Source organism: Rhinolophus sinicus, linkage group LG02, assembly GCF_036562045.2.
Source record: "Rhinolophus sinicus isolate RSC01 linkage group LG02, ASM3656204v1, whole genome shotgun sequence".
NCBI lineage: Eukaryota > Metazoa > Chordata > Mammalia > Chiroptera > Rhinolophidae > Rhinolophus > Rhinolophus sinicus.
Window position 1 is genome coordinate 57,026,254 of NC_133752.1, and position 24,353 is coordinate 57,050,606.

At 32.1% G+C, this 24,353-nt stretch overlaps 1 protein-coding gene across 11 annotated transcripts in view; it reads left to right on the top strand.

Annotated features, from left to right (window-relative positions):
- ANKRD17 (ankyrin repeat domain 17) overlaps positions 1 to 24,353 on the top strand; it is a 152,346-nt gene that overhangs the window by 46,905 nt on the left and 81,088 nt on the right. Inside the window, exon 1 of one of the 11 annotated variants that reach the window (XM_074324468.1) lies at positions 15,671 to 15,688. The exons of the other annotated variants lie outside the window; for them this stretch is intronic. Coding sequence (XP_074180569.1) covers positions 15,686 to 15,688 — 3 coding nt within the window. The 5' untranslated portion in view covers positions 15,671 to 15,685. Of the gene's footprint in view, positions 1 to 15,670; positions 15,689 to 24,353 lie in introns of those variants that run through there. 11 annotated transcript variants of the gene reach the window in all.

A 24,353-nucleotide genomic window follows, 5' to 3' on the forward strand; every position in this document is an offset into this window, starting at 1 on the left:
AATTTTAGCTTTCACAGCTTCTCCAATTTTTGATCTTCGTCTCCTGAACTAAGCTTTAGTTCTCTGCTTTGTTTTCCTCAACTACTACTGCTGGATATGGCAGGAAGATGGGGAGGTACTAGGATTTGCTTCTTTGTTTCTGAGTTATCATATCCCTGTTTTGACTGTTTGTTGTCTGAAAAGAGACAGGAAGCCTAATTAAGTACCATTTACTTTGTCATAACGGTAAGCCATATAGTTACTGCATTTAAATTACTGTATTGTGGAGAGAATTATATTAAAATAGACCGAGAAAGTTGTGGCAAATTTGCAGTGAAATATCTTTTATGGCTAATAGAGTGCCACATCTTTCTAGCCCTCATCTATTTAGTTGTAAAGTCATTTCATACCATGTACATGCAGTATGTACACAGCAGATACCGTGTCAGTGCAGTTCCATTGCAGATGTTCCTAGCACAGATGACTGCCAGTGTTAACTGTTGATAGCGTACCATGTTCATATAGCAGCATGGAATATGCTTATAGTACATTTAAATATGCCTAAGTGTATTTAGTGAAAACATTTTAAAAATTGCTCTCGGCTGCCTGTGTGTAGAAAAGTGTACACATGTTGAAGCAATTTAAAATAAACTGTTACAGGTTATTACCAATGGCAAACACTCTAGTACTAGCTCTTTAGGGATGGGATGAAAAAGTTTATTAATTATATGCTCTCATAGGAAACAAGAAAATACAGAATGATTTAGAGAAAATTAAAATGAATAGTGTTGTATTTTGGTGTTTTCCTTTCCGTCCATTCTCCGTGCTCATACAGATACATGCAAATTTTAAACAAATTGAGACCATATTATATAAAAATATATATCTTAATATTTTCTCTTCACACATTATTTATATTTTCTGTGTCCTTTAATATTTGCTGGAAGTATCAATTTAAATAAAATATGTCAAATAATTTTTATTTTTTTTCTTTTGCCATTATAGGTAATATTGCATTGAGTATTTTTCTGTTTCCTCTGGATTTCAAAAAATTTATGCTAGATTTCTAGATCAAGGAATATGGATTTTGAAACTTTTTCTGTTAATTACATGAACACATATTCATTATAAAGATTTTGAAGCATAAAGGAAAAGCATGAATATTTTAATATTTATATTCCAGTCTTCATGCTCACGTCTGAATTATTTTTACTAGGCTTGAGAATTTTATGTCCTAACTTTTAATATGTGTATATCTTGAGCTTTTCCTATCTTATTTATTTTTTTGAAAATAATTCTTTTGGTGATTGCATAATATTTTAGCTTGAGACTGTAACATGCTGTGCATTTATATTGCTGGCTATCTGGCTTATTTCCCGACTTTTTGTTGGAAAAACGTTTTTTAAATGTCCTTTGGCCATTTTGCTAATGAAAATGTGGCTTTATTTTTTGAGAGAATATGTATTATTGATGTGAATCTTTGTTAAATGTGGTAAGAAATTTTTTCTAAGTTTCTTTACCTTTTTAGTTAAGGGTATTTTGGGGAAAGTTTTATATAAGTGTATCTTCTTTTTCTTTGTGATTATTTCCTCTTTTTTTGTACTTAGAAAACGCTCCCCCTTCTGGAGATCTGTTAATGTTAATTTATATGTTTTTTAATCCAATATTGCTAGGATTTATTTTATATTGTAATACATGATGTGATGAGATAAGGATCTTAACTTTTTTCCTCTGACGCCATTTATACACATGATTAATTAGTAAGATCATACCTTTCACATTCTGGTATATCTTATTCTTTACAGAATGAATTTCTTTTTTACTAGGATTGACTAAGTCCTATGAATAATCCTTGAGTAAAAACGGAGCTTGACATCCAACAGTCCTGTAGTTAAACCCAAACACTAGTTCCCAAAAGGTCTATATTTGGCATTACAGTTGTACTCTGTCTGATACAGTGCAACCCCTGATGGAAAGGAGAGTGATCATAATGGTGGTTGAGGTGGGGACACCTGAAAAGGAGAATTGGATGCCTGACTACAGTAGTACAGTGATCCAGTTTTATTCATCGGTGCCTAGCATAGTTCTGAGCACTTTATAGGTATTTTGATGTATTTATTTAATAACTGAGAGAAAGCATGAGAAAGGTTCTGATGTCTTTTAAGTGACTTGTAAAGTGTTGGGTTATTTTTGAGTATAAACTAAGGCTAATAGCAGTTAGAATGACTAAATGACTTTCAATTAAGAGAAGTTATTTTTATCTTCACATAATAAACTATCTTTTTATCATTTAAGTAGTGGTTTAACCTTGGTTTTGCATTAGTATTACCTAGGGAAGTTTTAAAATTCTGTGCCCATATCGTACCCCAGAATGAGTATATCAGGATGTCTGAGGACATGACCCAGGCATCAGTACCTTTTCTCTTAATTTTAGTGTACAGCTAAAGAGTCAGCGCTCTAAGATTGTGGATAAAGAGAATTTAAAGAAATGTGCCCCCAAACACTCCAAATGTCTTAGTGAATTCAGGCTGCTATAACAAAGTACCATAGACTGAGAGGTTTATAAAAATAACAGATATTTATATCTTCTAGTTCTGGAGGTTGGAAGTCTAAGATCTCAGGGTGCCAACATGGTGTTGGGGTCTGGTGAGGACCCTCTTCCAGTTGTGGACTGCCAACTTCTGCTGTAACCTCATGTGGTGGAGAGCAAAGAGAGGAAGCAAACTCATTCTTATAAGGGCACTAATCCCATTCATAAGGGCTCCACCCTCATGGCATCTGATCCTAATTACCTCCCAAAGGCCCCACTTCCTAATACCATCACATTGAGGTAGGAAGATTTTAACATAGGCATTTGAGGGGCCCACAAACACTTAGTCCATAACACCCAGGGAGTCAAGTTGGTTCTTTATTAAATGTTGAATGGAAGCGGGCCTTTGAATTGGCTGGTGTTTTGTAAAAAATTTCAAATGGGGAGACTCATGTAAAAGTCTGTCATGGTAGACTTTTTCAATATTTAAATAAACTGGACAAAAATGTTTCTCCTATCTTTATTTTATTTTGTAATACAAACCTGTTTTATTCCATATTCAATGCAGACATAGACAAAAACTCTGTTTCTTTTTTAGGGATTCTGAAATACATGGTGGATTAAAAATAAAAGTAAATCTCTGTTACCTTGTTTCCCCAAAAGTAAGACCTAGGCAGACTGTCAGCTCTAATGCGTCTTTTGGAGCAAAAATTAATATAAGACCTGGTATTACATTATATCATATCATATCATATATCTCTTATCATATTATATCATATTGTATAAGATCTGGTCTTATGTTATATTGTATAAGACCCGATCTTATATAAGGCCAGTCTTATATTAAAATAAGACCAGGTCTTATATTAATTTTTGCTCCAAAAGGTGCATTAGAGTCGATGGTCTGGCTAGGTCTTATTTTCGGGGAGACACGGTAGTACAAGAACATTTTTGGTGTTTGATGTTTTGTTGGCTTCAACAGGGGATATATACTAAAGCAATATAAATTTCCGTTGCAATAGTACTCTTCTAGATGAAAAAGATACACTTCACGAATAGACTTTGTTGTCAGAAACTTTTTAAGTAGATGAAAAAAGATAGGAGGCATACAGGTGTATTTTAGGGTCTCTAAACAAAAGACTTGCCAAAGTTAAATATCTTTAGTGATATATAGTCATCAAGCAAATATTTATTGACTGCCACTTTGGCGTCCTGCACTGCTCTGGCCTTAGACTCACAGCAGGGAAACAGACCGATGAAGTTCCACTTTCATGGAACTTACGTTTTAGTTGGAGATATTGACAATATACAGTTAAGCTAGAAAGTAAATTATACAATTTAATATAGTAATTAATACTATTAAAAAATAAAGCCACGTTGTTGGAGTAGACCATGACAGAGGAGAGGAGCTGCTGTTCACAGGGTCAGAAAATACCACTCTGCGGAAGTAGAAACTTGAATGTTGAGAAGAAGCCAGGTAGCCATTTGAAAATCAGTAAATTTCAGGCTGAGGGAACTGTACTTGTAAATTCCTAGGGTATGACTTTATAGTTAATGTTTTGAAGGGGATTAGAAGAGGTAGAATTGATGAGATTGAGACAGTGTTTTCCTCTGTTAATTAGAATACTTCTTGCTGAGAGATACGTGGTAGCCAGACAACATTTTTTAGTGGCCTATGAGAAAAGGCCCCGGGGCAAGCGTGAATATGAGTTCTGTATCTGTGGCGTGATTGCTGATGTCAGGTTGTCATAATCTTTAGGCATAAGTTGAGGCTAGTGAATCCATAACTAGAATGAGATGTGTTGGGAAAAGAAGGGGGAATTTTTAGAGTGCACTATAACTACTTTCTCTTGCATTTTTTTCCTCAGGGAGTAGTTCTATGTTTTTTGATACCGAACTGTTCAAATTCTTGGTTTATTTATTTATTTTATGTTACAAAATTCAGATCACCTTCCGTAGCCGGGATGTTTTCCCAGTTCCTAAAATTTGTGATTCTTTTTGTTTGTGATTCGTTTAATTTGTTATGTAATTAGTGGAGAATGTATTTGGGTATCATTCTGGGGAGAAAAGAGGGCTTTGATTTTGTTGGTGGATGTGTGGTGGGAGCCAGATATCCAAAGAAAGGAATTTTATAAATTTGGTTTAATCTCCTTTGTGATTTGGGGTGAAGCTATAATATGCTAAAGTAATTTGTCTTTTAATTTTTTTTCTTTCTCTAATACTAGGCTATTCATATAAAGGAATCACTTTTTGAGGTATTAATGTTGAATCGTGATTATCAATATTCAAGTTGTCTTTTTTACATAAATATGGATTTTGGATGAAATTTTGCATATGCGTATAGCATTTCAGAGCCATTTTGCCAGCATACCATATAGACTAGCTACATTTCTTAGGAATTCTTGAGCTTTTGAGTGTCAAGTTGATTTATCTTTCAATAATGTCTTTATCAAGTGGAACATATTGCCGATGACTATTCTGTTTGGTGTACATTTGCAATGTGCCAAATGCAATTTTCATTTGCAGTGAGAAACTAAAGTAAATGGCGTTTGGACAATTGAAGAGTTTCAGTGTATAGGGGACTTAAATTTTTTTTTTGCTATTTGATAATTCATATTATTTTGCCATCATGACTTTAGGTAATGCATCAAAGTCAGTGATGTTTTAGTAAAGCTATTCTGTTCCATTGAATGTTTCTAGTAAGTGAATGCTCATATACAATTAGTAGGTAGATGGAGTAGCCATAGTTTCAGTTTGCTTGGGACAGTGCTAGTTTCTACTTGTTTTCCTGGGGTAATTTCAAAAATTTTTTATTTAGATTTTTATATATATATATATATATATATATATATATATATATATATATATCCCTAAATTTGGAGGAATGATGGCAAAATAACTCTGAGGTTACATTGGTTCATACACAGTTTTTCTCAATATTTTTAGGTTTTGTACCACTAAATAACAGGAGCTGATGAATGCAGAGTATACTAACACAGTTGAATACACCAAGGCAAAGAGTAAATAATATATTTAATGTGATGCTCATTCACCTGAACTTCTTTGCCTTGACTCTGGCTAAGTGTTCTCTCTTGAACATGCTTGTTACAGGGTTCTCTTTTCTTTTGAAAGTTATGTTTACTGTAGTATGTATGTGTAGCAACTTAATGTCTTCAAGTATGCTAGTATTTTTATTACAATTGCTATTTGTTTTTCTTAGTGTTCTGATTAGAGTTGCATAAATTTTGAGTAGAATGACTCCAGTTCAATTTTTTCTAAGTCATGCTATTTTTAATGTGCTCTTTTTCAGAATGGGAGGTTTGTTAGGATATATTTATTATATTACAGGACAGTTGTCTTTATTGCTATAAACATTGCATAAATCTTGATTTTCATAATGTAAACAGTATTCACTATATAACTACAGGAACAAAGGACTTGAGTATTATTTGCATAATAACGCTTTTCCACTTTCTACCACAAGAACCCTTATAGTAGATGGGCTGTGTTAACACCACAAGATCTAACAACTATTTCAGAGCTCTCAGTTTAGAGTTGGGAAGTTGGTGGTTCAAAGAGTGCTACTCAGAATATAACCTGAATTCTAAATAGCCAGCAGACATTTGCTGCTAAATAGCTAAATAGAACATTTGAGTTAGAGAATGCTTATATATCGTTCTGAAAATTGACTATATTAATTTCCTTCAAACATTTTAAATGCAGGAAATAAAACATGCTATTTATGTTAAATTTAACCCGCACCTATGACCTTTTATGTGTGAAGATTGTGGTGGAAACAGAGATGAGTAAAGACATAGACCCACCCTACCATCCAGGAGTTACTGGTCTCATCATTTTAGACTCACGTCCAAATTAATTAGCTAAACAGTATCTGTTGAATTGCCCATGGAGATTCTTTTAATAATGGAAATGATAATTAATGTTTAATCTTTGTAATTTCAGATATTTTAATTTTGTATTTGCTGAAGCCAACTGCAAAATAGTTTAACCTAGGTTGAAGACAAGATTTTTGTCTTACTAGTTTGTGATTCAAACTGCATGACTGCTGCTGCCTGTCGGCCAGCAGACAACAACATCAGTGATTTCAGTGGGGAAACCAAGACAGGGCAAGTTATAATTAACCCTATAGTTTGCATTTTTTTCCCTGGGCATGTGTTTTCATGATTGTCATTTCATATATGTACGGTAAAATTATTCAAAAATAAGAGTTACCTAATGATAACTTACAAAGAGCGGTATGATTTTTAGTGTGAGTAATTTTGTGAACCTTTTATCAGGCCGTGCACCACCCCACCCCACTCCACCCCACCCCACGCCAAAAAACCCACAGACTTAGTTATAGAAAGCTCTGTATTTTTTAGTTCTTTGAAATGGTTGTGGAGGTCAGTGAAGCCAGTATAATAGTAAGGAATCCAGTATAATAGCTACTTAAATATAAACTTTAGGATATAGAGGACTACTTAAATATCTCTTTATTTAATAAAGTAATTTTGAAAAATGACTGATTTTTGTCCACTCTTAACATTTAATGAAATTATTTTATTCTGATTCTTCAGATATACTTTTTTTTTTTTTTAACAATTATTTAAGACCTTTATTAACAGGTGCTTGCTAATGACAAACGTGTTTTTTAATAATAAAAAAAACCTGTTTTTTTCTCAATACCCTTTAAAGGTTTTTAAATTGTTTAATATCTGGTCAAGATGAGATTTTTAAGAACTTCATTTTTAATTTGTAATAAAAGTTTACAACTTAATTGTTTCAGATATACCTTTGACATTAATGTCTTTAACACTAAATCAACCTTTTAGGTCATTAGCACAGCTTTTCAGAACACATCATCCCTTTAAAATTTGTGAGATAAAGTCTTTTCACGGGTATGATTAATGATTGTATCCCAAACCACAAACACCTATTTTTATATCTTTAAGGCAAGTTACAGTTTTCATTTTTCTTCTTTGTAAATATTCCTGATCTCCACAAAGAAATCATTTATTGGGTAGTTTTTTAAAAGTGATTTTTAAAAGGCTTATTCATAATAACATCCAGTATTTAGAATTGAAGACCAGGAATAAATTTTTAACATTTCTTTGCTTGAATTGTCATGTGAATTTTATATTTCTCTTAGACTTGTGTTGCTTTGGGCTAATGCGTCTTCTCCAAACAAGGTAGATACAAGATGACTGCTCCTCTTCCGAAGCATTTGCAGGAAGAGAAGCGTTATGTTTGGCTGTGTATTTTGCATCTATATACAAATTCAGATTTTTAGGACTAATTTCTATGTAAAATGCAATTAGTTTTAAAATTAGAAGTTATTTGTTTCTAATTTCATCTCGATTGATAATACAAATGTTCTAAAGTCTCACCTAAGGAAGGGCTACCATTTTTTCCAGTTTTAGGATTTTGAGATTTAGTAAAAATCAAAGATAAGCATAAGCGGAATCTTTATTGCATGACATAAAAATAAATGTACCTTCTTGTAGACAGTACCTTTAGCCTCAGATAAAGCAAGATTAATATATACAGGAAAGTATTAGCTATAATAGACAACGATTTGTTTTGATAATTGCTGAATTTATCAAAATGATGCATATATACTTATATGAATTCAAGTGAGCAACTATCTATTGTTATAATATTACTTCCGCTCATCGTTTTTTGATGTGCCAGAAATATTTTTTTCTGTTGGATCTCACGAATATTGGAAATTATTGATTCATCAACTATTTTATTGAGCATCTGTTGTGTCCTTGGAGTTTGGGTTACATAAGTAACTGAAACATAACCCTTGCCATTTTGGGACGTTGTAAAGACTTTGGCATTGATCTAAATGCAGTGAGAGCTATTGGACAGTTTTCAACAAAAGAGTGGTAAAATCTGATTTACATTTTAAAGGAAATTGGAATACTTAGAAATCTGACTATAATTTGAATTTGGTAAGATAGGGTTCAATCATTTATTTTGATATGGTAGTCTAATAGAAATCCCCTGCTGTTGATGCCCCCTGTAGAGTATTATCTCTGATCAGTGCAAGCAGTGAGAAGATGAAACTAGTAAAGGCAAGGCGCTATACTTTCCTCTGGAAAAATATACCAGAAAAGTAGCTTTCTTAGAGATGGGCAAGAGAGTACAAAAAGCTATCAGTTTAAGATATATTTAATTGAGGTGACTACAGCACATCGAGGAAGAGATCCCCAGCAGTTTACATTAATTCAGAACTGCAGTTCAGCAGTGAAGTTTGTCTGGGGAGAGATAAATATTTCAGTTATCAATGACATAGGCCTTAGTTAAAATTTGTGTTTATAGTTGACATTAGGAGAACTTAAACAAACTAAAAGGCTCAAGATGGAATGGAGGGAACATACATTATTTAAATGAATTAGCTAAGCAAGAGAAGGTCAGAAGGGTCTGATTAGAAAATACTTGACATGATGGGCACATTTAATTGTGAACTGGACAGGAAATAAATGATCCAGAAGACAGCAGACTGAATGAAAGAGGAAATGTTTCGGGTCCTAGAATGCAATTAAATCTACATCTAATACATAATAAAGTGATAGAATTAGAAAGGCTAGATATTAAAATGTAAAACTTCAGAGTTGGAAAAAGATAAATTTTCAAGGCAACCATGTGAATAGGTTATCATTGTGACAAGGTGACCTTTAAGATCCGTTTCACCTTTAACATTTTAGGATTCTTGGAATGGAGTAGTCATGTTTTTTTCTCTTTGCTGAATTTAGAAGAAATATGGTACTAGCATATTTTTCTGTTTAATTGACTTTTAAAACTGTCTTCTCAAATTTGGTGTTTATCAAATAGTAAAATCTGCAAACCAACAGTTATGTTTCCTTTCTTTTTTGTGTGGTAAAACACACACAACAAAATTTACCACTTTAACCATTTTGTAAAAGATTTTTATTTAAAAATATAGCTAACAGACATTACATCAGTTTGAGGTGTACACTGTAGTTCAACAGTCATATACCTAAAGAAGTGATCACTGTAAGTCCAGCAACCATCTGACACCGTACTATGCTATTACAATATTATTGACTATATTCCCATGCTGTATGTTACATCCCCATGAGTTCATTTTATACCTGGAAATTTGACCCTCTTATTCCCCTTCACCCTTTCCCCCCCTTTTAAAATTTTTCAATTACAGTTCGCATTCAATATTGTATTAATTTCAGCTGTACAACATAATCATAATCATTTTTAAGTATTTAGTTTGGTACAGTATGCCTTTTTGTCAATTATCTTTCCATTAACTTTATTTAAAATTCCTATGAGCTTCAAGAATATTTTTACTTTGATTTAAAAAGTGTATGTTTTCTGACCATAATGGAATTAAACTAAAATTAAAACACCGAGAGATCTCTGGAAAATCCCAAATAGTTGGAAATTAAATAACACATCATAAAAATAATGCATGAGTCAAAGGGGAAGCCACATAGGAGATTAGAAAATAATTTTGAATATAATGATATATATCAGGATTTGTGGTATAGGAGGTATGACAATTAAGTGCAGATTTGTTGCAATGATATTGCTAACCTTTTTTTGATACCAGAGGGATTATTCATTATGAATTTGTACCAATTGGACGAAAGTTAATCAAGTTTACTGTTTGGAAGGGCTGAAAAGTCTGCGTGAAAAAGTTAGACAACTTGAACTTTTCAACAACAATTCATGGCTCTTGCATCACGACAATGCACTGGCTCACACGGCACTGTCTGTGAGGGAGTTTTTAGCCAGTAAACAAATAACTGTATTGGAACACCCTCCCTACTCACCTGGTCTGGTCCCCAGTGATTTCTTTCTTTACCTGAAGATAAAGGAAATATAGAAAGGAAGACATTTTAATGATATTTAGGACATCAAGGGTAATCCGAAGACAGCTCTGATGGCCATTCCAGAAAAAGAGTTCCAAAATTGCTTTGAAAGGTGGACTAGACACTGGCGTTGGTGCATAGCTTCCCAAGGGCACTATTTCCAAGGTGACCGTAGTGATACTCAGCAATGATGTATGTAGCACTTTTTCTAGGATGAGTTCGCGAACTTAATTGTCCAACCTCATACATCTAAAGCACTGCTTAGAGGGAAATTTTTAGCACTAAATACATTAAAAAGGAATAAACTTTTCAAATCAATGATCTGAAATTATGCATTAAGAAATTAGAAAAAGAAGAACAAATTAAACCAAAGCAGGCAGAATGAAGGGAATCATAAAAATAAAAGCAGAAATTAATGAAATTGAAGACAAAAACAATAAAGAAAATAGAACTGAAAGTAGTTTTTTGAAAGGATCATTGAAACTGATAAATGTCTTATATTGAGAGAGAGAAGACATAAGTCACCAATGTCAGCAGTTTAAAAAAAGGGACATTACTAACTACATATCCGCCCATATATATATTCTATTTTCTTTATTGTTTTTGTCTTCAGTTTCATTAATTTCTGCTTTTATCTTTATGATTCCCTTCATTCTGCCTGCTTTGGTTTAATTTGTTTTTCTTTTTCTTATTTCTTAATGCATAATTTCAGATCATTGATTTGAAAAGTTTATTCCTTTTTAATGTAAGTATTTAGTGCTATAAATTTCCCTCTAAGCAGTGCTTTAGATGTATGAGGTTGGACAATTAAGTTCGTGAACTCATCCTAGAAAAAGTGCTACATACATCATTGCTGAATATATATATGTTAATAAGGGACTATTATGAATAACTTTCCCGACAAGTTTAACTTAGGTGACATGTACAAATTCCGTGAAAAAATACGAACTGTTGAATCTCGCTCAAGAATAAATAAATAACCTGAATGATTTTATCAGTAGAGGGGTAGTATTTCTAATTAAAAACTCTTCAGCAAAGGAAACTATGTTCCAATGGCTTCATCTATAAATTATATGAAACATTAAAGGAAGAAATAATTTAAATTTATACAAATTTTCCCAGAAAATAAATGATGAGGGATTACTTCCCAACTATATGAGACCAGCATTACCACGATACCGAAACTGGACATTTATAAGATAACAATATATATAGTGAACTTGGTGGCAAATTTGTAACAAAATATTAGCAAACAGAATCTAAACGAACAAATGGTGTGTATGCTAGGATTGCAAAATTAACACTTTGCTAATCAATGTAATTCACTATATTAACACACTCAAAAAGGAATACATTTTATTTTGTCAATACAGAAAAAATTTGGTAAAATTCAACATACACTAATTTAAAAATTCTCAGCAAACTAGGAATATAAGAACCTGATAAAGGGCATCTATGAAAAAAGTATAGCTAACATCATACTTAATGGTGAGGATGAATGAATGGTTTTCTGCTAAGATTGAGAACAGGACAGAGTTATCCATTCTCATCATCTCTACTCAACATACTGGCGATTCTAGTTGGGTAAATTTGAAAAAAGGAAAAACACCCACAAAGATTGGAAAGAAAACATCTTTATTCACACATGACATAATTGTGTACAATATCTCATGGAACCTACAAAAAAACAATACTAGAACTAGTCAGCAAGGTGTCTCGTATTTCTGTATTTTAGAAATGAACATTTGGAAAACAAAAATATTTCAAAGTATAAATTATAGCAATACCAAAAACATGAAACATTTATATAATTTATATGCTGAAAACTAAATCACAGATGATCTAAATAAATGAAAATATGCGTGCTATATTCATGGTTTGGAAGACTCAGTACTGTTAAGATGTCAGTCCTCTTCTTCTCCCCATAATGGCCTGTAGAATTCAGTATAATCCCAATCAAAATCCTACGAGGCTTTTTTTTTAATTTGGTAGAAATCAACAAAATATTTCCAATATCTGTATAGAAAGGAAAAGACCCTAGAATAGCCAAAGTAATTTTGAAAAACAAGAACAAATAGAAGGATTTTAAGATTTACTCTAAAGTTATATTAACCAAGACAGTGTAGTATTGAGTAAAGGATAGACATGTAGATTAGTAGAACAGAATAGAGCCTAGGAAAGAACCCTGTCTGAACAGTTCATTTTTGACAAAGGTGCCAAGGCATCTTTTGCCAGTGGAGGAAATGTAGTCTTCTCAACAAATGGTGCTGGAACATTTGGATATCCTTTTATCCACAAGTTGAAAAAACTTCAACTCATGCCTTGCACTTAATGCAAAAATTAACTTGAATTGGGTCACAAACCTACATATAAAAGCCTAAACAGTAAAAGTTCTAGAAGAGATCATAGAAAATCTTGGTGACTTTGGGTTAGGCAAAGATGTTTTTGACAGGGCACAAAAATGCAAACATAAAAGAAAAATGATAATTTGGATTTTATCCAATTTAAAAACTTGTTTTTCAGAAGATACTGAAAAAATGAAAAGACAAGCCCTCAGTTTGGAGAAAATGTTTGCAAACTACATGTCTGATAAAGGACTTGTATCCAGAATATATTAAGAATTCTCACAAGTCAATAATGAGGAAACAAATAAAAAATGGGGGAAAATTATACTTTATGGAAGAAAGTATCTGATGGCAGATAAGGAGAGGGGAAGATGTTCAATATCATTCACGAGCCATTACGGAATTGCATAATAAAGTCCCAATGTAATTTTATCCCAGTAGAATAGAGAGGAGAGGTAAAAGAAAGGAAAAAAAAACTGTAAATACCAAATGCTAGTGAGAATCCAGAGCAACCAGAGCTCATACTTTGAAGGTGGGAAAGCAAAATGGTGCTATCATTTGGAAAAGTCTGGCAGTTTCTTACAAATTTAAATATATACTTTTCATATAGCATATCTTCATGTATTTATCCAAAGGAAGTGAAAACATACCCACATAAAGCCTTGTACTCAAATGTTCATTAATCGGTGAATAGCTAAACAAATGTAGTACATCTACACGATGTAATATTATTCATCAATAAAATGGAATGAAGTACTGATGTGTGCTATAGCTTGGATGAATCTCAAAGGCACTCTGCATTTGTGAAAGAAGCTATGGATGATTCCATTTCATTCTGGAAAAGAGTAAATGAAAATAACAGAAAACATCAGGGTTGCTATGGACAGAGAATAGTGGTAGGGGATTGGATTGTCTACAAAGGAACAGAAAAAATTTTTGAGTGTTAGAAATAGTGTTTATCTTGATTGTAGTGATTACACTTATATATATATATTTGTTAGAATTCATTAATTTGTACAACTGAAAAAGGGTGGATTTTATTCTGAATTATACTTCAGTAAACCTAACTTTCAAAAACAGTTTATTGGATATAGAAGGAAAAAGAAGAAGAGAAAATAATATTTTCCTTATTTTGCTTCTCTTTAGAAAATAAGTACTTGCTTTAACTGAATCTTACGAATTGATTTTGATGCCAACCAAGACTTTATCGTTCATTTAAAAATAATTAGTTTGGATATGCATACTTCAAACTGAATTACATATACCAACAAGTTAATCCTGTATATCTCAGAATAATAGAAATTGTTATGATTGCTCTTGGAATTTTTGTTAGAAATATGTAAATGGTTAGATTATTCTTGATATTTTTCTTTGAAGGTCTAAAGTGGATTTTTTAAAAAAATTATTTGCTAAAATCCACACTGGGAAAGTATTTGGTGATTTTGTTTAAAGGTAAGCAATATAGAAGGGTAGAAAACAAGTAAAAGGTAAAACTCTCTTATTGATTTCACTCTCTGATTACCACTGTTAATAACTTGAGTTTATACATCTTGAAAATTTTTGTTGTATTTTTGCATATGCATACGTTTTGTTTTTAAAATCAACTTAAATACATACCAGGTTTGCTTTTTTGCAGCTTGCATTTTTCACTAATGTAATGGGGATATCTTTCTGTATCAGTATTTGTGTATACATAGAGTAAATATTTTTAAGTACATAATATTTAAGGCTCTATTCTAGATGCAAAGGATAGAGCAAGAAACAAAATAGGGTCCATGCCCAAGTGAACTTACATTCAAATAAGAGGAAACTAATAAGCAAACAGGGAAAATGTCACTATTGAAAAATTTCATAAAAGTAAATAATGAAGGCTAAAGGGATGAAAAGTGATGGGAAAGATTGAGCAGGACAGGTTCATAGGACTTTATATGTAGATCTACTTACTTTATTCTTCAGATAGCTATTATTTCATAATATAATTTATCCATTCTGTTGGTAGGCATATGCATTATAATTTTTTCTGTTATAATCAATATTGTAATGAACACTCTTGTACATATTTTTTTGCTTGCATGTATAAGTATTTCTGTAGACTAAATTCCTAGAAGGAAAGTTGCATTTTTAAATGTTGATTTTCGATTCTGACAATTATCCTCCAAAACATTCGACATCTGATAATGGATGAAGAATAATACCTCATTTTAATTTGTGTTTACCTGAGTCCTAATGAAGTTTACCATATTTATTGGTCATTTGTAATTTCTCATATAAATTGCCTAGTTACATTATTTTGCCCACTGTGGGGTTTATCTTTTTCTTACTGAAAATTTAGAATTTCTTAATATTTTTGTTTATAATATATACATAACATAATTTTTTTTCTAACCTGTCAATTGTCTTACTTTATGGAATCTTTGGATTTTTCATTTTTATATTGTCAAAATCTATCAGTCTTTTCTTCCTAGCATCTATGTTTTGTGTCTTTTCAGAAAAGCCTTCTTATAGTAATTTAGTCTCTTATATTTTCTTCTACTTCTTTAGTTTTAAGTTTCTAGTAGATTTTAATTCATCTGGATTTTTTTTTTTTTATATTCTGTGGTGGAGACATAACAATTTTTTCAATTTCATAACCATGCTCCCATATTGAACAATATGTCTTTTTCCCCCATTGTCTTTAAATATGATGTCTTTATCATATTTTAAGTCCAAAATTTATGTATTCTGGATTTAATACTCCATTGTTTTGATTATTGTCATTTTATCTTTGACATCTGGTAGGGCACCCCTCCCCATTGTCTTTTTCAAAATTTTTTTGGCAATTTCTGTGTATTTTCTCTTCCAGATGAACTTTAGAATCAACATGTCAAGTTCCATTAAAAATCCCTTTGGGATTTTGATTGGAAGTGCATTGAATTTACAGATTAATTTGGGGAGAATTGACATCTTTACACTATTGAATCTTCCCATCCAGGAACATGGTATGCCTCTCCATTTCTTCAGGTGTTCTTTTATGTCCTTTAGTAAAGTTTTAATTTTTTTTTTTTTTTCCATGTAGGTCTTACACTTTTCTTGTTAGGTTTATTCCTGGGTATTTTATAGTTTTTGCTGTTGTTGTGAATTACCTCTTTTCTTTCATTTTACGTTTTGTTTTTCAATTGTTTATTGCTGGTCTACAGGAAATCTATTGAGTTTTGTATGTTGATCTTACTATTTACTTAGTTTTCAGTTAATTCTCTTGAAATTTTTAGAAGGACGATTATGTTTTCTACAAATGATGACATTTTGTTTCCCCTTTTTAGTATTTATAATTCTATAGGGCTTTTGTTTGTTTGTTTTGTTTGTTCTTCCTGGTCGTATTGAATTGGTTAGGTTTTCAGATCTGTTCACTACTAGCTCTGATTTGGGCATCTTTCCTGATTTAAATGGAATGCTTCTAATTTTTAAACTTCGTATATGCCTTAGATTTCTGGTAGAATACATTATCGGGAACAAGTTTCTTTCTTGGCTTAAGTATTTTCATGGTAATGAATATTTTGTTTTATTGTGTGTTTTCGCTGAGATGATACGTATTCTTTTCACCTCTAATAATTTAATGTAGTAAATTACGTAATACATTTACCTAATACTGGTCCTGGTGTTTTCATTTTAAATATTCAGCAAGTATTTACTCGGATATTGCATTGTTCCAGGAACTTTGCCACACACTGGTTCTAAGTTTATATGGTTCCTCTCTTTTTCTATATGAAAAAGAGAGAAAATAAGCAAGTACCCAAGAACAAGATAATTTTAGGCTGTGGCAGTACTGTGGAGGAAACAAAGAAGGTGGTGTGGTAGAGAGATGAGAAGAGTACCTCCTTTTATAGTATCATCTGAGGAGGTAAACTATAAACTACCTAAGACCTGATGAATGAAAGAAAACATTGGGAAAAACATTCTAGGCAAGGGAAGGCCACTGTTTCTGTATGTACTATTAATTATATTTCTTAGTATTATCTTTATCCTGTTTCTTCTATGTGTTGTATGGTATTCTTTTCTACAATTGCCACATTTAATTTTCTAATGCTTTGTTTTATTTTATTTAGTTTTTTTTTTTTTTTTTTTGGCTATCCCTGTTCAGGTTTATGTATGCTTGATTATAGGATTATTTATGCTTATGAACTATATGAACTAGGGCGTTTTCTTATCTGTTTTCTGAACTTTGTAAATAATATAATAATTTACCCTTCTGAAGGGTAAATCTGGACTACTCTTAAAGATTTCTTCTATGGACATATTCTGTTATGTTTCTCTTTTCTTGAGTTAATTTTTATAGTTCTTTTTTTAAAGAAAACTGTCCATCTAGTTTAGATTTCCACATTTATAGTTATATTCAGTTTTCTAATTTTAGTATTTTTTTTTATTTTTCTCGTTTTCCAGAATCAGACTTGCCAAAGGCTTGTCTCTCTCTTGCTAGATTTACCCAGGAAGCAGTTTTTGGTTTTATCAATTACTACTTCTATGTGTCTTCTCAATTTCTTCATTTCTGTTTTTATCATTATAAATTTTATTGATATATTTTGATATGTATTTTTTGAAGTTTTTTATTTTATGTATTTTAAATCTTTCTTGTGTTCTAATAAATACATTTAAGGCTTTGAATTTTTCTTTAAGGATAGCTATGGCCAAATCCCATAGGAAATATGCTCACAATTTAAATTTTCATTTCCTTTGTATTCTGAGAGTTAATTAGTAGGTTTTTTTTTCTCTTCTTTTGAAATTTTCAAGTAGAGTATTCTTTATATTGTTAATTTTTAGTATCTTTTAGCTTTATGGACCAAGAATATAGTCTATATTGTTTTTTGGTTTTTTTTGGAAATTTGTTGCGATCTTTTCTTTGCTTAAGATATAGTTGGGTTTTGTTTGTTTTCAAAGACTGTTTTCTCTATTTATGATAGATTAAATTCTATTTCAGTATGAAATATAAGTATAGTTTGTTAATTCTATTTCTGAATCATCCCTATCAGTGATATTCTCAAAATATCAACGAGAAAGTGACAACACTTGAGTTACATAATTCAGTCCATGATGATGGCCTCAAGTCAAATTGTTTTCATGAAGTTTTAGGGTTTGTAGGTAAAGTGGTATCAGTTATGATCTATGCCTATAAACCCACTTTATGTAAGTGATACAACAAAATTGGTCAAAAATCAAACATAAACATTTACTAAAAGGAAAAATCATAAATATTCTTTGGAAGGGTTTTTTTTCCTGCATTGACTGGATTAAGAGATCTTCAAATTTTAAGCATGGTGCTTTGGATTGAAGATACTTTGTTTTCCTAGAGCAAGTGTAGTAATTCTTTGTTATTCTAAAAGTGTTTGTCATATAGTCAAGATCTAGATTACCTTTCTTTAAACAGAGATTATCATCTTGAAATTCAATTACTAGCTTGAAAATCAATGGTAAATGAACAGGGTATTTTCTAGAACAACAGAAGCAGTAATAAATTGATGAATAGGTGAGGGGTGGGATAATGGGGAATGTCAAGAAGTCCAAATTCTGGAGTTGCTGGCATTCTTATTTTCTGAAGTGTTTTTATGCTCAGAGACTGACGCTTTTGTCATCCCTACCTCGCATAATCTTTTATTTGACATGCTGAAGTAAGTTCCTAATAGATTTTTGTCTGTTGTCACATCTGTTCAAAACCATCGTTCACATGGTCTCCAATTATCTTTCTCAAACACGGATTATTTATTATAATACAGCATCCCTTGGAGATATTGTGGATTTGGTTCTAGACCACCACAGTAAAGTAGATACTGCAGTAAAGCTAGTCATGTGAATTTAGGTTTCCCAGTAAATACAAAAGTTTATTTACACTAGTCTGTTTAGTGTGCAATAGCATCACATCTAAAGAAGCAGTTAGAAATTCTTATTTGATAAAAAAATGTTAACCATCATCTGAACCCTCAGTGAGGCATAGTCTTTGTGTTGGTGGAGAGTCTTGTTTCAGTATTGATGGCTGCTGACTGATCAGGATGGTGGTTGCTGAAGGTTGGGGTGTCTTGTAATTTCTTAAAATAAGACAATGAAGTTTGTCTCATTGATTGACTCTTCCTTTCACAATTTCTCTGTAGTATGTGAGAGTGTTTGATAGTACTTGACTGACAGTAGAACTTCTTTCAGAATTGGAGTCAATCCTCTCAAACCCTGAAACTTCTTTAACAGTAAAGTTTACATAATATTCTAAATCCTTTTTGTCATTTCAACTATCGTCACAGCATCTTCACCAGGAGTAGACTCCATCTCAAGAAACCACTTTCTTTGCTCATCCATAAGAAGCAACTCCTCATCTGCTAAAAGTTTCATCTTGAGATTGCAGCAGTTCAGTCACATCTCTAGGCTCCACTTCTAATTCTAGCTCTCCTGCTGCTATTTCCATCACTTCTAGAGTTAATGAAGTTGAACTCCTCCAACTCATCCATGAGGGTTGAAGTCAGCTTCTTCTGAACTCTTGTTAATGTTGATATTTTGACCATGAATCAAGAATGTTCTTAATGGCATCTCAAATGGTGAATCCTTTCCACAAGGTTTTCAATTTACTTTGTCCAGAACTCTCAGAGGAATCATGATTTATGTTTGCTATAACCTCACAAAATGTATTTTCTTAAATAATAAGACTTGAAAGTGAAAATGACTCCTCAGTCAATGAACTGTAGAATGGAACTGTGTTAGCAGGCATGAAACCATCAATATTGTACATCTGTATCGGAGCTCTTGGGTAACTAGGTGCATTGTCAATGAGCAGTAATATTTGAAAGGAAACTTTTTTCTGAGCAGTAGGTCTCAACAGTGGGATTAAAAGATTCTGTAAACAGATGTGCTTTGATCCAGGCTTTATTGTTCCATTAATAGGGCACAGACAGAGTAGATTTTGCATAATTCTTAAAGGCGCTAGGCTTTTTGGAATGGTAAATGAGTATTGGCTTCAAATTAAAGTCACCATCAGCATTAACCCCTAACAAGAGAGTCAGCCTGTCCTTTGAAGCTTTGAAGCCAGGCATTGACTTCTCCTTTCTAGCTATGCAAGTTTTAAATGACATCTTCATTGGAAATCTGTTGTGTAGTCTAGCCATCTTCATTAATTATCTTTAGCTAGATCTTCTGGATAACTTGCTGCAGCTTCTACATTGGCACTTGCTGTTCACCTTGCATTTCTATGTTAGAGAGACGACTTCTTTCCTTAAGCCTCATGAACCATCCTATGCTACCTTCAAACTTTTCTTCTGCAGCCTTTTTGCCTTTCTCAACCTTCATAGAATTGAAGATACTTAGGGCCTTTCACTGGATTTGTTTTTGGCGTAAGGGAATGTTGTGGCTGGTTTGATTTCCTATGCAGACCACTATAACTTTCATATCAGTAATAAGGTTGTTTTTGCTTTTTTATCATTCGTGTGTTCACTGGAGTAGCACTTTCAATTCCCTTCAGGAACTTTTTCTTTGCATTCACAATTTGGCTGTTTGGCACAAGAGGTCTATGCTTTGGCCTATCTCAGCTTTTCGACATTCCTTCCTCACAAAGTTGAATCATTTCTACTAGGTTAATGCAAAAGTAATTGAGGTTTAAAGGTTAAAAATTATTGCAAAAACCACATTTACTTTTGCACCAACCAAACAACTTTTGATTTAAAGTGAGAGACATGTGACTTCCTTTCAATTGAACACTTAGAGGCCATTGTAGGTTTATTAATTGACCTCGTTTCAATATTGTGTCTCATAGAATTGGGAGGCCCAAGGAGAGGGAGTGAGAGAGGGAATGGGTAGGTGGTTGAGGAGGCATAATATTAGTACATAAGATATTTATTAAGTCTGCCATTTTATATTCGTGCAGTTCGTGGTACTCCAAAACAGTTAAAAAATTGTAACATCAAAGATCGCTGATTACAGATCATCACAATATATAATAATAATAATAATAATAATGTTTTAAATATTGCGAGAATTACCAAAATGTGACATAGAGACACATAGAATAAACAAATTCTGTTGGAAAAAAGTGGCACTAATGGACTTGCTTGACACAGGTTGGCACAGATCTTTTATCTGTAAAAAAAAATGTAGAATCTGCATAGTTCAGTAAAGTGAAGGTCAATAAAACAAGGTATGCCTGTCCTCACCTCCTCCAGTAACCTGCCATATAAATTGTGAGCTTCTCAGCACAGTGTTGAAAGGCCCCATCTTCTTGAAGCATTATTTTTTTTTCTGTTCTGGTTCAGAATTCTTTTTTCTCTGTATAATCATTACATTAGTATCTAGTTGGCACTATTTTTCATTCTTGTTTGGCATAGTTAGCTTTTTGCACACAGAGTTGCCTTTCTATATTGTACATTCGTGGAAGGCCTTGATTATAATAAATTCATTGTATTTCCATTCTCCTTTGGTTATCCTACTGCTTTGCACCTAGTATGTAATTGGTGGTGAATATTTGTTAAATTGAATGATGTTTGTAGATATGATGTCCAGCTAATCAGAATATATTATATCCTTATCCTTTGAAATAAATAAGTTTACTAAAAAATGGGCTGCTCTTCTCTAACATGGCAGTGATGATGTTTGTTTTGAAGAGGAGTTAGTTTGAAATGTAATGCTAATGTTCACAGTAATGCTAATGATCCAGATGGTCCTGCATTTCCAAATTTCCATGTGATTGTGTTTTGAGTATAGAAGGATTGAGAGTACCATTAATGGCATAAAGAAATCCATTAAGTCTTAACCATTGTTAAAAGACCTTGGTTTACATTATCAAGCATTTTGTTAAGTTTAGTTTGGGAAGAAAGTAAAAAATAATTACTTTTGTTAGTCTAAACAGTATTACTGTTAAATAATAATTGTTATTAAACAAAATCAATCTGCAGTAAAACATAACCTTTAATCCTTCAAAACCAAAAGAATTTAATATGTACAAAAGTATAGAGGTTAGTATAATCAGTGCTGCATAAATAACGTACAACTTTTTTACATTTATAAAATATACTCAAATTTATTTCTTGCAACAAACTCTTCTTCATATACACTACAGCCTTTTATAATCTGAAAGGGATGGATCCTAAAACCATCTTTTATTTGCTCAGGAATTATTTGAGTCCTGACAATTTGATAGGTGTAGTCTAGTTGCTGGATATGTATCAGTCAGCCAGACAAGTCCCTGTTTCCATGAAGTTTAGAAAGGCAGTAAATATATATAATAAATCATGTGTGATACATTTATTAAAAATGCAGAATAAAAGTCTAGAGATGGCTGAAAGACTTGCTTAGGTAGCAGGTAAAGCAGTTATGGTACCTGGGTCTTTAGACCGTAACAGTATCCTTGAAATTAGTTTTTTCTTCATTAATCTTAAACTGGGAGTGGTGAGGATGTAATAGATACCCATTCCTGTTCTTTTCTTTCATCCTAATGCCTTTAAAAAAAAAACGACATACAGAATTTCATAGTCATTGAATTTACTGTTTTTGTTACCAAGTTTTTTATACTTAAAACAATGGGCTTAAAAATCAGCATAAGAATTTATGGAGAATTTTGACATCAGTAAGAACATTTCTATACTTAGTATCCCTCATGTAGGGATTGAGGTACCTTTTTCTTAGTAAATTTTTATCAAGCTTAGTTAAGGTACAACCTGGAATAGGGGACTTTGTGTCTGAAAATTACTTTTGATTGAAATTTAATACCTTTCATGATCTAACTTCTAACTTTCTGACTTTTCCTACAGTAAACCCTCTGTTCTCCCATACAGAAATTTTATACTTGTCTCAGTGCCAATTTTTTTCCTTCTTTCACAAATTATTTTGGTCAAAATCCTTTCATATTATTCTTTCTGCATGCAGTGTGTCCTTTGAACAGTTTTAATACCTCTGATCTGTACTTTTAATTTGGCACTTAACCACTACTCTGAAATCTTTTGTTTTCTAAAACTTAAAGTATTACTTAAGTTTTCATCTGTTCATTTTACCTATTTTCATTTTCCCATGTTTATTTCCTTTGTTTTCTTTCTGTTTCTTCTCCAATTAGATTGAAAAGTAGTAGCTATTGCTTAACAGAAAATTTTATTGTGAAGCAAATTTTTCTTTAGAAAGACTCATCTTGACCATGGTTGAAAATAGGAAGACAGTTTCTACCATGCTATAATTTTGAATCACACCTTGCTGTGGCCAGACCATACTCAAAAGTCCACCTCCTTAAAGTATAACACTTAGGCTTTTGCTTCTGCCTTTGATTATAATTTAAAATAAAAAACAGAATTAATCTTGTTTTTTTCCTGAGGTTATTTAGAGTATTCTGTGTCTATTTGTATTTGAAATATTAGAAATCTGCAATATCACTTACGTTAAACTGCGTTAGTTTTTGAAATTTGGAGAGAAACGTATTGGCCCAAATTTAACTTTCAATGTTAAATATGTTGATTACATATAGCAGTTATGCCTGGTTACAAGACAGGTGACTTTGAAAGATGGAGCAATACAGAGTTTCAGATGTTGTGGTGATTACGAATAAATTCTTAAAGGTTTTTTCTTATTTCTGACATCTAGATACTAGACATGAGTATAATTTTGTGTTCTAGGTTAGAGATTACTTTTTTAGTTAGTGCAGTTACAAGTACCTTAGATTTGTGAAATAAATTTTCCCTGATCATGTTAAGTGGTGAGATTTTTATATATATATAAAATTATTATATATAATAATTATCAATCTTTTACCAGCAAACAGAAAATAATATATCTTTATACCTATTTGTAAGTAGCGCTATGATTAAGGTTGTCAAAATAAACTTTTACCAAGTTGCTCTTGTCAGGTAATAGTATTAAGTTGGTGCAAAAGTAATTGAGATTTAAAGGTTAAAAATAATTGCAAAAACCGCAATTAGTTTTGCACCAACCTAATATCATTGTATTCTTCACTGCCATGTACTCACTGTTAAAAAAAAAAAAAGCCATTTTCACTTAAGCATAATTTTAATGAAGCAATAAATATTAATTTTAGGGAATCTCCACTTTTGAATACATGTCCTTTTAATACTGCTATGTGTGACAAAATGGGAAGTACACATAAAACACTTCTGCATACAAAAGTATGGTGTTTGGAGAAAAAGCATTTGTGTGACTTTTTTTGTTTTTAAGGTATGAGCCGAATTAGCCATTTTTCTTTTCATGAAATGCCATTTTTGCTAGAAAATATATCTGACAGACACATTACACTGATCAAACTTGAGTATTTGATAACAATTCTCAGAAATGATATAAATGAGCCTGTCACTTTAAGGAAAATGATTGGCAGTATTTGTTGCCACTGATAAAAGTAAGCTTTCAAGCACAAATTAGAATTTTGGAAATATATTTGCCTGCGCTTGAAAGCTTTCCAGAACTTATGAATCCAGTGGTGATACTAACAAATAGGATTTGTTTTGATATTGTAGTTTAATTTGTAATATAGCAAATATTAATAAATTTAACCTTTATATGAAGTCCCTTTATTCCCTGGGAGTGCAATAAAGGGGTCCTGAGAGCAAAACTTCTAAGAATGGTTGATTTAGGTCCTCTAAGTCAAAGTTTTCAGTCTAAACATTAACCTTTTAACCACCATGCCCCTGCCCCGGCTTCACTCCACCA